Raw genomic sequence first — 12,763 nt, forward strand, 5'->3', positions numbered from 1 at the left:
TGTATTTTCCAGATTTTATTCTTTTTGTACACAAAAATCAGGGTCTTGCTTCCATCTGGTGGATGTTTGAAAAACCTGTAAGAAAAAAGTTCAAATTACTTTCAGCAAACTTTATTAGCACTGCTTCAAACTCTTCAAAACATCTAAACCTTGTGTTTACAACATGATTAAGGAAAAAGAAATTGTTTAAATCATCAACGATTGAACGAAAGGGTAATCCGTTTTCTGCTTGAGCCCTTCTCAGACAAATGCCTCGATGTCTTCAACTGAAAAGGACTTCCTGCTCTGAGGACCTGGAGCAGAACCACAGAACGTGGCTCTGAACCAGAACCCAACAAAACATAGTAAGTCCTGCTCCGACTCGTCATCGTATCATCATTGAAGGGATGTAAAGAGGGTATTTAACTGTCTTTAACTGCCTTTTCTCTATTATTTCATGGATTTTAAAAGTAATTTGATAATTTAACCCACAAATTCCACATACTCCATGTCTGCAGTACTGCATGCCCAATGTGCATCTTGAGTGGAGCAGAGCGGAGTGGTGCTTCTGGCATGCACCTGAGACAAACGAGAGATGAACTGTGGAATTGCAAAGACTGACTAAAAAGGGAGGGATTTGCTCTGGAGTGCAAATCGCTTTGCAGATGGAGTACGTGGAATTTGATAGAAAGGGAGGATTACACATAATTTGTGGAGAACCTCCCAGCACTTAAAGTTGGTTAACGATGGGACCTCCTGTCTCTTACCCTCTTATGCGGTGGGTACAGGTGTTCCCTGGGGCATGACGGGCACCTCTGGCTTGGCCCCCTTCTGCTCAGAAATGGGTGTGGTGGGCAGCTGTTCCTCCTTGGGCTCCACAATGCTGACGTGGTCGGGCAGGGGCTTCTTGGGGCCGATCTTACCGCTAGGGTCCCAGGGCAGCATGATCTTCACCTTGATGCCCAGCACACCTGAGGACAATCACATCAATGAGCATGAATATATTCCCTATAAAACCAAAACTGTTGGACTGATCACAGTTTATAATTTAGCATTACGAGGGTTTTAGAGTGAAATTTTAACCACAAACCAATCAAAGGCTGTTCCAAAGGAGAAAAAAAGCAGCCTGGAAATATTTCGGCCATTGACTACAGCAGTAAGATCCCCTTTGTTTTCTTTGCCCTGTTGTTTCTTGTCAAAAAGCAGAAACCTGTCAGCAATGAAACTGTAAAACTGCTTTTTCCCTTCTGTGTTGGGCACATATTGCCTAATAGATTGCACGCTTCTAGATAGAGTTGAAATCCAATCATGACAGACTGATTCTGCAAAGTATCGGATCTTTGTCTAAAGAATCTGTATATCATGATGAAACTGGTGAATACCCAAAACCTACACGTCAACATAGTGCCTTAAATCTAAAAACTACCAAACCTTCACCTACAGAAGATCATCAATGAGCGGCACCATAGACCTGCAGAGACAATCAGGGTAAACACTAAAACCTACAACAAAAAACTGCCAGCTGTAGTTTAGTTTATTTCAGTTTTACTATGCCTAATCGAAATCCAGTATCAAAAATTCTATAAAAACTTTAACATCATGACTTTGAGTTAGGATTCAGAAAAAGTAATATTGAGGCTGCCACTCACGATGCATGTTCAGTACACTACGGTACAAAATTAAAAAAAAAAGAAGGTCAGATTCATTGTGACTTGTGCTGTTCACTGTTAGAACAGAACCTGATATGAGTCACATATGAGCAAAAATCAATCAAATAAATAAATAATAATAAAATCAGATTCAGGTCACTTTTAACTGCAGTGTGAACGTAGCCTAAAAGTGACTTTAAGGTTGTAGTTGCATCCTCAGTCCAGCTTACTCACCCTGCCTCAACAGGACGTGGCGGACAGCTGTGTCGACGTAGTAGTTGACGGGGTCTCCGCTGTGGATCATCAGCCCATCCACAAACTTCATGGACTTGGCCCTCTGACCCCTCAGCTTGCCGGACACAACAACCTCACAACCCTTGGCGCCGCTCTCCATGATGAACCTCAGAACACCATAGCAAGCCCTGAAAGAGGGATGAAAAGGGTTTAATGCTTACCTGCACAAAAATACAATGCTCTTAGAAGTCTGGCATAAGGCCAAAGCATTGCATCTTCATTTTTCTTTTGAACTTTTTTCATAAATAACTATTTAGCCAGTACATCTATCAGGTATTTTTAAAACAAAATTTAACCTAGGGCTGGGCAATTAATCGACAACAAAATGCAAAAATCCGACTTGCCTTATTTTTTGTAAGTATTTTCTTATTCAAAATAAGACTAACATAAAAATGCTCATTCCCTTTAATGCAAAATTTAATATAGAATTTTCAATACAAGTTAAATTAATTGCAAATTGGACATTTTTTCGAAATTGTGCTGTCCCAGCTTAATCTATTCATTATTTTTCTTGTTGAAATATAGAATGATTTATTGCTTGCGTTGGAGGAAAAGCATTGGATGAGGAACTTAAAATCACACATTAAATCGCAATCTTGAAAAGAATAATTGCAATTACATTATTTTCTTAATCGTTCAGCCCTATTTTAAACCAAAAAAAAAAGTGACTGAATGCAACTTTCAGAATATCAACAATGAAAAAGTCCATGTACCATATATATATCACGAAAATAAATTCTCTCTGGGTTTGTTGTTTGCAGCTCTGAGTTCACGCCTACACAACAGCTTTTCCTTTGGGTTGCTTAGGCTTTACTCAAAGGCTCAAATGTGCTTCATTATTTGTTTTCCCACCCAATCGATCACAACTATCTCTGCAACCACACTGGTAAAAGACAAAGCCCTGCCCTCTCAAGAGGAACCAACACGTCCACGTTTCTACACACTGCAGTAAACTTAATGTAATGAGTAGATTTATCATTTATTATAATGAAAAACATAGCATTAATCACAATTTAGTCAACTCTATTTTTAAATTCAAATGCAAATTGAACTTCATTTCACCAGCTAAATACACAACGAAAGCCAGTTAAACGACTAATGACTGTATTGAACTGAACCCTTGGTGGTTTTAGTATATTATACTTGCAACGTTTCCTGTTTCATACACATTTATTGATGCACAGAGCAGATGCTAACAGCAACATTTACACTAGTGGGGTGCACCAAATGAGGAGGGCGGCAGTATGTTGCACTGTGCTGCCAATTGTCTGGCTTTGCTCTACACCATAGAAAATTATGTCTTTGGTAGGACTGTTCCAATTCCAATACCAGTGTCGGAAATACGAGATCATATTTGTTTATTTAAATATACTGTTGATCTAAAATAATTTTCTACTCTGCAAAGTCTGTCCAGAAAATTCACACTGGTATTGGATCAGTACTCAGAATTGGCCAAGACCCAACACCTTGGTATCAGAATCATATCGGGAAGGAAAAAAATGGTATCGAAACATCCCTAGTCTTTGGCCCAAAAACCTACTTTTGAGATGCATATTGGCCCTTAAAATGGCTCCGAATCTTGTTTTCATATGATTTTAAAATATCCATTTCAGGTGAGAGAAGAGTGGAGGAAGGAGGAGAGTGATGATCCAAAGAGTGTTGTGTTTGTCAGAAAATCCGCTGTGATTGTTGCAACTTGAGCCTGTTATTGATAGAAATGGAATTACAAACTGCAAAAGCAACAACTGAACATCCTCTTGGATTTAGAACAATTTTTCTTACACCATGATGCAAGTTTGTTTACAACTTATAACCAAGACCCTCATGTATGAGTAGAGGTGCATGATATAGGATTTTTTTCTGATATTTACAAATTAATTTGAGCCCATACCGATAGCTAAATGTTGCTTAGAATTAAAACTTCAGTCCTTCAAACACACAATTTAAAGATTGAAGATGAAAAAAATCTAACACATTTCAGCACACTTTAAAGTGCAAGGAATGATGATGAATAAGGAAAGAGACTCAAATGACACAGCTCTGTTGGTCCAGCCTAAAAAAAGTATTTGTTCGTATGACCGATAAAGGTAGAATTTTATAACAAATAATGGTTACATTGGTTACAAATAGCAGCAGAAATGTACTTATTTGCTAATACGATATCTTGCCAATAATACCTCGCACCCCTAATTATCAACATTCATTCCTTCAGTCCTATTAAATAATTGCTTCATTATGTGTCGTATAGACCCTTCTCAGACAAATGCCTCGATGTCTTCAACCAAAAAGGACGTCCTGATCTGAAGACTGGGAGCAGAACCACAGAACGTGACTCTGAACCACAAACCAACAGAACCAGAGTGAGTCCAGTTCCGACTCGTCATCGTATCATCACTGAAGGGACAAATGCTTGACAAAAACTTCGTTGAGCCATAATTAGGTCTCTAATGATACAGCTTATTTTGCACCTGCATGTATGCTGCAGAATGAATGAGAATGACCGTTCAACTGTGATTTCAGGTGCTAGGAGACACAGCTCACATGGATCTTAACTGAAATGTGATACTAAGAAATATTTATCATCAATAGGAACATTTATAATTTATATTATCAAACCACAAATAAATCAGATATACAACATTTAAGGAAATGCTATGACGCTCACTCATTCCATGTGCTTCAGCGACTTCAGATCGCATTTGTAACCAAGTTCAGTTTGACTGGACTACAATGAAAAGAAAGGCGATTCGAGGCTCAATGAATCAAAATAGAGAGAAACTAAAATATTGGTTGAATAGCAAAATTCCTCTGCTTTGGGTATGATTTTAAATCTTGGAGAAACTGACATCCTACAACTCAAGTTTCTCATGCTTAAGAATTAAGATTAACAGCTGCTATTCCAGAGTCAGAGAGGGTTAAAGCATGTTGAATTAGTTGTGCAGTTAACAGGTACATACCTACGCACAGCCAGACCTCCCAGCAGCTTGTAGCGCAGAGACTCTGCCTGAGCAATGGCACACAGACCACGAGTGGCAACCTTCTCAGCATACAGCTAACAGAGAGAGAGACAGCTCAGTCAAACTTTGACAGATTTATGAACATGCTAGCTAAACTCGTATTCCCATCAGTTAGGCAAACTGAATAAAATGGATTCAAAGCAGCAGCTTTTTGCTAGGTTTTCCTTTTCTTGATAGAACAGGAGCAACAATCCCATCTCTGGCCAGAAAACCATAACCTTTGATTCTTCGACCCTTCTCAGACAAATGCCTCTTTGTCTTCATGTGAAAAGGACTCCCTGATCTGAGGAACTGGAGCAGAACCACAGAACGTGATCCTGAACCAGTAACCCTCAGAACCAGCTAGTCCAATTCTGTCTCGTCATCGTATCATCACTGAAGGGAGGACAGCCAAAAAGAATCCAGGTCGTTTAATCTCAATATAAATATGGTTCATCATAATTCTAAGAAAATGCATTACAGTTATCTTGGGGAAAAAATTAAAATCCTATTACCCAATGGTTAAACCCAGCTTTGGAGTTATTTTTCAAAATAAAGAACATCTGTGCAGCTTTTGTGAGGATAATCTGAACAAGCATGCAAATCCCTGTTAAATGATACACCTATTCGCTCATCAAGTTTATATAATTAACACATGAACACTATTGAGCAAAAGTTTGACGTTGTAACTCTGTATCAGTTCCAAATGAATGGGAGAAAAGACAAGTGAGCAGCTACAAGTATTTGTTTCAACAGTCATTTTCTGCTCCAACACACATTACCAATGCATATGAAGCCCAGTTCAGACCAAAGATTTTAGATAAGACAAATCAAACCTCAAAACTGCAACAAACTGCATGCACGTTTGTGACTGTAATCATAGCTAGACAATGCAATCTCACAGTAGTGCTGCACAATTTTGCATTGATGTGCAACTGCAATTACAGTGGACAATTTGTTACCTCCGCCGAGGAGGTTATGTGATCTGGTGGGTTTGTTAGTTAGTTTGTTAGCAACATAACTCAAAAAGTTCTGGATGGATTTTGATGAAATTTTCAGGAAATGTCAGAAATGGCATAAGCAAGAACTGATTAGATAGTTTTACAGAGTATCTATCAACTCAAAACACACAAATGTTTATTAAAAACACAATACCTCAAGTTTGAACAGTTCTGATTTTAAAATAACATTCCCAAAACATGTTTCCATTGTTTTTAAATGAAAGTAGTTGTGAATGTGCAAGGCCTTTCTACAGGCATTGTTGTAAACCTTTTAAGTACTACTTAATGTAAAAATAATAACCTTTAGTATAATGATGTAACTGCACAGCCTGACGTCATGACTGAGATTAGATTAATTTTGCACCACGATCTCATAGCACATAAACACAAAACTGTTTTGCTAGTTTATTCTTATTACAACCACAACATCTGCTCAAAAGCATTTTTTCACAGAAAAATGTAAATACTGCAGACTTGAATTTCTCATGTATTAACCATTATACTGCATGTCATGCTCCCACGCATAGCTAATAAAGGGAACGGGTGTCATCAAGTGTCCATCTGAAAATGGGTTCAAAAAGTGGATACATGTAGTCATTTCCACAATTGACAACAGCCTTTCAAAATAGCAGTTCCATTTAGCTTTGATTTGCTTACATCCTTAATCCAGCCATCTGCCATTTGATGAAACAAACCACAGAAAACATCAGCATGTCTGATTCGAGCTGGAACCGTCCCCTGTGCTGTTCAAAAATGGTCTTGTGGCTTCTCCAATCTTTGGTCTGAACTGGGCTTAATGACGACAACAACCAAAATACTTTAACTAATAGTAAATTTTAACTTCTTGATTCTTCCTGTTTTTTCTCTTACCTCAACACTGCCCTCGGGGAAGCCGAACCTCTTCTGGACCACAGCAGTCAGCTCTCTGATGCGCCGGCCCTTCTCTCCAAGAACATTCTGGGTCCTGGGGACAAATGAAGACAAACAGGTTAACGTGATGATAAAGGACAAAAATGTGACATTGGCTCTCTTTGCATGTGGGCAATGAGTGTTTTTTTTTTTTTTTAAACAAATAAGAAAGGTGTGTCAGTATCATGTCAGTAAAAATCCAATATTGTGCATATTAAGTGGAGTCTCTCACCTTGTGGCCAGGATGATGATCTCAGTCCTGGTTGGAGTCACACGCACCTCCACACCGGAGTAGCCATCCTCGGCAAGCTCGCGAGTCAGGAACTCGTTCAGCTCGGCCTTGAAGATACCGTCTGAGACGAACTACGGAGAAAAAGCAAAGACTCGGATTAACTAAAAATGACCAGACAAATCTCAGTATCAATGATCTGAACATGACCACAGCACACAAGAGATTTATCTGCCATGAGTTTGTCCAAGTATAGCTGCAAGGTCCTTCCACTTTGACTTTTAGATAGATGGGTGACCAGATGAGCCTACATGAGTACCACTCTAGAACCTTCTGTCAGAAAGAAGTTGCCCTCTGCTGACATATGTTTCAAAGAATTGGAGAAGACATCAAGATAGTCCAAAACCTTCTGATGCTTACTGACTGCAAGCCACTGTTACCTCACGTTCTACCTCCACTTAGCTCTTACCACTAGGGTTGCACAGATTCAACAATTTAAAGATTTATTTTTGTGCTTTTAAGTGCCTTTATTCAACAGAGGAGGACAGTGGATAGAATTGGAAATGAGATGAGAGGGGGAAGAGACATACGGCAAAGGGCCACAGGCCGGATTCGAACCCGGGCTGCCTGTGTACATGGGTCGCGCCTAAGACCGCTAGGCCATCTGTGCACCCAGATTCAACAAATTAACATTTCCACTGGCCAAATCACCCATTGGCCAAGTCATATGGCATGCAAAGATGCCACACAATGTTTATCTGTTATGCCCAATCAATCTAATGCTGATATCTAGCTTCTGAATCAAACAACAGGTTTATTGACTGCGGAGGAAAGCGGGACCAGTTAGACAAACACTGAACTGACTGCATGGTCCCATGGGTAATAAAATGACAAACATAAGCATTGGTATCTGCTAAACAGTTATTTTAAACATCAGTATCTGCTAGGATTGGGTTTTGTACATTTCAAACTCACATTGCCAGGGGCCAAATTACAGCCAGCGGTACACATTTTACAGTCTGACTTTAGAGAAGACTTGGTGCTATTCAGCACAATGCCGTGCAAGTATACATGTGCAGGGAAATATGTGCATGTTTGTCGCTAGAAAAATTGGCCTGAAATTACTGGCTGAATTTTATTTATCATGTTTAATTCATCTTTTCATGCAGGCAGTGGTGCTGCTGGCAGAAACAGACACATTCTTAAGGCATTTACTATAAACATGAACTCATTACACAGTACCGTCTTTGAGACATAATTAAAGCAATACCATGACTATTTTTAATACCCCAGGAAACTTCTGGTTAATGCCCATTCCAAGTACCTGCCCTAATTCTCACCATCAGTGCATCTCCACTTACCACAAAACACACCACTATGTAGAATAACAGTAAAACAGGTAACTGTCAGAAGGACATTAAAATAAAAGATGTGCTAGGGTATTCAAATTAATCTCAGCCAATTTAATTCTAAAACAGCTTACAGGATGAAGACTTTGAGACATTTTTAATAAGCCTTGCTGGGAGTTTTTAAGGAACTGTTAAAAAAAAACCCTCTCAGACTTATGAAACAACATCCACTCAATACTTCAGATCTTAGCAAACTTTCATATGTTTCCCAGATTTCAACCTTTATACTGTTGCTCTTCAAATGTCACTGCTTAGTCAAGAAATATCACCATCATTAAAGGAAGGAAGAAAATTCGTAGTTTATCTAATATGGGAAAAAAATGGAGATATTAATTGCACTGGTGCAATGACAACAATGCAAACACCTTCCTGAAACATAATGTACTAGCCAGCCAGTAGCTCAACAGTTAAATTCATTCAGATACTCACATCATTAAAGCAGGAGCCTCATGTCAATTATTATAGGTATAATGAGCTCCTAAAATATCCTATTATGATTCTTATAGCAGACATTTGCAGTCAATAACATGAACATGACAAACGCAGCTTTTAAATGGTTTCAATGAATTATTGACAGTATATAACATGTTTTAAACCATTCTTTAAGTCCTGCAGGTTAATCTGAGGTAACGGTAGCTAGCTGTCTGCCCGTCCCCTTAATTTAGCTATGAAGCTAACACAAACTAAGCGACATCTTTACAGAGTATAAGAACAAATTTATCAACATTTAAGAAACACACATGACAGCCCTTAACGCAAACTGAACCTAAGTTTTAAGCGAGAAGGAAGCCCATTTCTGCGTGTCCCGGGTTATATCTCATGCCCGGCTCAGAGCCATGTTAGCTCGCCAAATGAGGAGGACGCAGCGCCGGCAGCATCTGGAGTAATCCTCACCGAATCCGAGCTGGACTAACTCCACTAACACCGCTACGTGTGCCTAACAGTCTTCTCTAAACACATATGAATCTATTTTGTCATAAACCCGCTGCCTATGTAATAAAACTAAGATAAAACAGCGCTAACCTTTCTCTTCTTGGAGATTTGCACCGCCATCTTCCAATAGGCCGTAGACAGGAAAGGACCCGTAACGGACGCGGAAATGAATTTATACCAACATGAAAACTTCCGGTGACGTATCGTCCAGGTGGCCGCTGGGACTTGAAGTTAACTGTTTGATTTATCGTTACACAACGCAGCAAACGTACTTATTATAACGTTCCAACCCCTGAAAAATGAGTCTTTCTGAGAAAAAAAGAAACAAAAGGAACATTTTGGTAAAACAATGAACACATTTATTATTTCGATCGTTCACTAAAGTGAATTCAGTACAATAAAAGTTTGGTTTGACAAAAATAAGTAACTAGGCTAAATTAAAAAAAGAACTCGACACTTGGAAATCAGAATTAAAAACAGGTGCAGATAGATGGTGTAACTATCAAGAGAGTATATTGCATATTTTATGTTCATTAAAACATTATTATATGCATGTTTATATTATCCATGAATATTTATGTTTATTATGTTAACTACAATGTATACTGTATATGCAAAATGCATTACATTAAATACATGCTTATGATTTGCATATATCATAAAAGTTACTGTCTTTTTTTACCTTCTGTTCACTTACTTGTTTGCGTTTTTTTAAACTGTATGTTGTCATCAAAATGTTCAAAATCAAGATATTAATCAAACAAACAACCAAAAAACCAGTGTCGATCATTTTTGTGGCTGCTGCAAAATTAATAGAAAGTAAGTAGAAATTTAAAGACTCAATTTGCTGAATAATGATAAATGAATAATTTTAATTCTAGCAAGTACAATTTTAGACATGCTTAGGCTTCAAATCAAATGTATTTGAGGAATAAACTGACAAAATTAGGGGTTGAAATGATTATTTTTTTGATTATCGGGTGTGTTGAACAAGTGTTTGCTGCCCCCTAGTGTCAAAAATTGTATCTTCATCAAGTTTAGAGCCATGTAAACCAAGTATCCTGCCACCTGACTATTATACCAATAGGGACTGCAGTGACATTAAAATACATGGACTTTGATATGGAGTCGGTCCACATTTTGACTCTGATGAAGAGCAACAGTGCTAGAAACGTCACTACATTGGTGCAATAAATAATTGTATTTTTGGAGCCCTGCAGTGTGCGAGACATTTTTCTGTTCAATGCCAGCTTTAATAGCCTCCCCTGTTCTTGGAAGGCTTTCCATAATGCTTTGGAGTGTATTTTGTGGGAATTTGTGCCCATTCCTTCTGTTGAGCATTTATGACGTCAGGCACTGATGTTGGATGAGATGGCTTGAAATCTCCATTCCATTCATCCCAAAGGTGCTGGATTTGGCTGAGATCAGGGCTCTGTGCGGGCCAGGCAAGTTCTTCCACGCCAAACTCATCAACTATGTCTTTATAGTCCTTGCTTTGAACACTATGACACAGTCATGTAGGAATGGAGAAGGGCCTTCCCCAAACTGTTTAAAGCATAGCATCGTCCAAAATGGCTTGATATGCTGAAGTATTAAGACTGGCTTTCACTGGAGATAAGGAGCCTAGCTCACTGCTCCTTATCTAGCGTCTAATGACGCTTGGCATTAGACTTGGTAATGAGTTTTTGTGCTTACATTAATGCCAGTGGAAGTTCAGAACTCTTCTGCTATGGAATCACTAGAGTGATGGTGACTTTAACACACCATGCACCCTAGCAGTCTTTGACCCCGAACTGTGATTTTACATGGACTTCTGCTTCTTGGCTGTTGTTCATAAATGCTTCCACTTTCTGATAATATCACTTACACTTGACTGTGGATTTCACAAACCGTCTTCTTGCAAAGGTGGTAACCATCACAGGACCATGATTGAAGTCACCGAGGTCTTCAGAACGGCCCATTTAGTATCACAACCATTTGGAAATGGAGACTGCATGGCTAGGTCCTTGATTTAATACACCTGTGGCAATGGGTCTGATAAAAAACAAACACCTGAATTTAAAAATTAACAGGTGTGGCCAAAAATTTTTCTTCATTTGGTGAATCTCGATAAACAGAGAGACAGACTTGCATATTGTGGTGTTAGAGCAGCATATTATTAAGCAATACAGTATTAAAAACAAACAAAAAAAGACAAAATAAATTTATTATATAGAAAATTAGGAGATGTATTTCTTCCTTGACATGCTTACTTTCATACATGGTCTTTTACAGTAATGCTCCGTGGAGGACACTGAAATGTCATTAAACAAGTAAGGAGAAAATTTCTGGTCGTGTAGTTGCTTTTTATTGATTGTGGCTGACACTCAAACACCTCTTCTGAGCATACAGAAATTTATAGTCAGAGTTATACAATTGAAGACTTAATTTTGAATGCATTTAACAGACTATGAATATAGACATAGACATCCTCATTGTATATGATCAAAATAAAGAAGGTATGAGAGAGAATGCTGAAGAATTTGCTCATTTCTATTCCGTTTGTGTACGTTCATGTCTCAGTGATAAAGACCTCTGTTGATATTAATTCTTTCCATTAATTTCCTAAAGCTCCTACTACAACTGTTTGTTTTTGAGTTCCCAATCACATTGCCACATATTGCATTGATAACAGTGGGTTGTTGAACAATGGGTGTTTGCTGCCATCTGGTGGTCAAAAGCAGAACAACATAAACATGAGCCCTGCTTAGTGGATGTGCTCCTTATAATTTCCAGAAAAATCCTTCATAATGATGCTATAGGTAAAGCAAGTTGAAATAAAAGAGTATAAATCTGAATTAAAATTTGTCATTATTAGTCACTTCAATAACATTATTTAAATAGAGAACATAGTATGTTCAGACATTATAACACCAATGCTGTACGCTAATTGTTCTACAAAGACCATATGAAACAAGTAAAGTCGAAGTAAAGTATTTTTGTATCTCAAACATTTCTTCATCTTCATCCTCTCTGATGAAGGTTTCAGTTTCCAAAAGTGGCTAAACGATGCTGCCTTCTGGTAGAAGTCCACTCTCTCTGAGAACAGTGTTGACAGCAGAGGTCAGATTGGAGCTGTAGCTCAGCAGTCGTGCATCATAAATAAGCTGATTTGGATTGTCTCCCTGGTTGTGTTGTGTTGGAGGTCTGCAGGGACAAAAAACGACATGATGGCTATTTACAACCTGAAAATGAACACTATGAAGTGGAAGACTCAGGCTGTTTGAGGGGCAGGGGTGAAAATATTAAAAAAGGCAGAGGTGGAAAGTAACTAATTACATTTACTCAGTCATTTACTAAGTATATTTTGTGGAAAGAATTGTAC

The 12,763-nt window shown here is 38.4% G+C and overlaps 1 protein-coding gene and 3 non-coding genes across 4 annotated transcripts; all 4 read right to left on the reverse strand.

Annotated features, from left to right (window-relative positions):
* Nucleotides 1-9,602, reverse strand: rps3 (ribosomal protein S3). The gene is made up of 7 exons (XM_041808925.1): nucleotides 9,490-9,602; nucleotides 7,061-7,191; nucleotides 6,790-6,883; nucleotides 4,880-4,974; nucleotides 1,863-2,050; nucleotides 747-950; nucleotides 1-75 (listed from the first exon to the last, which is right to left on the reverse strand). Exons 1-6 carry the CDS (start codon nucleotides 9,517-9,519, stop codon nucleotides 751-753), a joined length of 738 nt encoding a protein of 245 aa, XP_041664859.1. The 5' UTR covers nucleotides 9,520-9,602; the 3' UTR covers nucleotides 1-75; nucleotides 747-750.
* On the reverse strand, nucleotides 236-384 carry LOC121527464. Its single transcript, XR_005993409.1, has one exon. It is a non-coding gene; the product is annotated as a small nucleolar RNA SNORD15 (small nucleolar RNA).
* LOC121527481 lies at nucleotides 4,173-4,322 on the reverse strand. The gene has a single exon (XR_005993412.1). It is a non-coding gene; the product is annotated as a small nucleolar RNA SNORD15 (small nucleolar RNA).
* On the reverse strand, nucleotides 5,173-5,320 carry LOC121527470. Its single transcript, XR_005993410.1, has one exon. It is a non-coding gene; the product is annotated as a small nucleolar RNA SNORD15 (small nucleolar RNA).
* Nucleotides 9,603-12,763: the final 3,161 nt, after the last annotated feature.

The sequence above is a fragment of the Cheilinus undulatus genome, linkage group 2 (genome assembly GCF_018320785.1).
Source record: "Cheilinus undulatus linkage group 2, ASM1832078v1, whole genome shotgun sequence".
Classification (NCBI taxonomy): domain Eukaryota; kingdom Metazoa; phylum Chordata; class Actinopteri; order Labriformes; family Labridae; genus Cheilinus; species Cheilinus undulatus.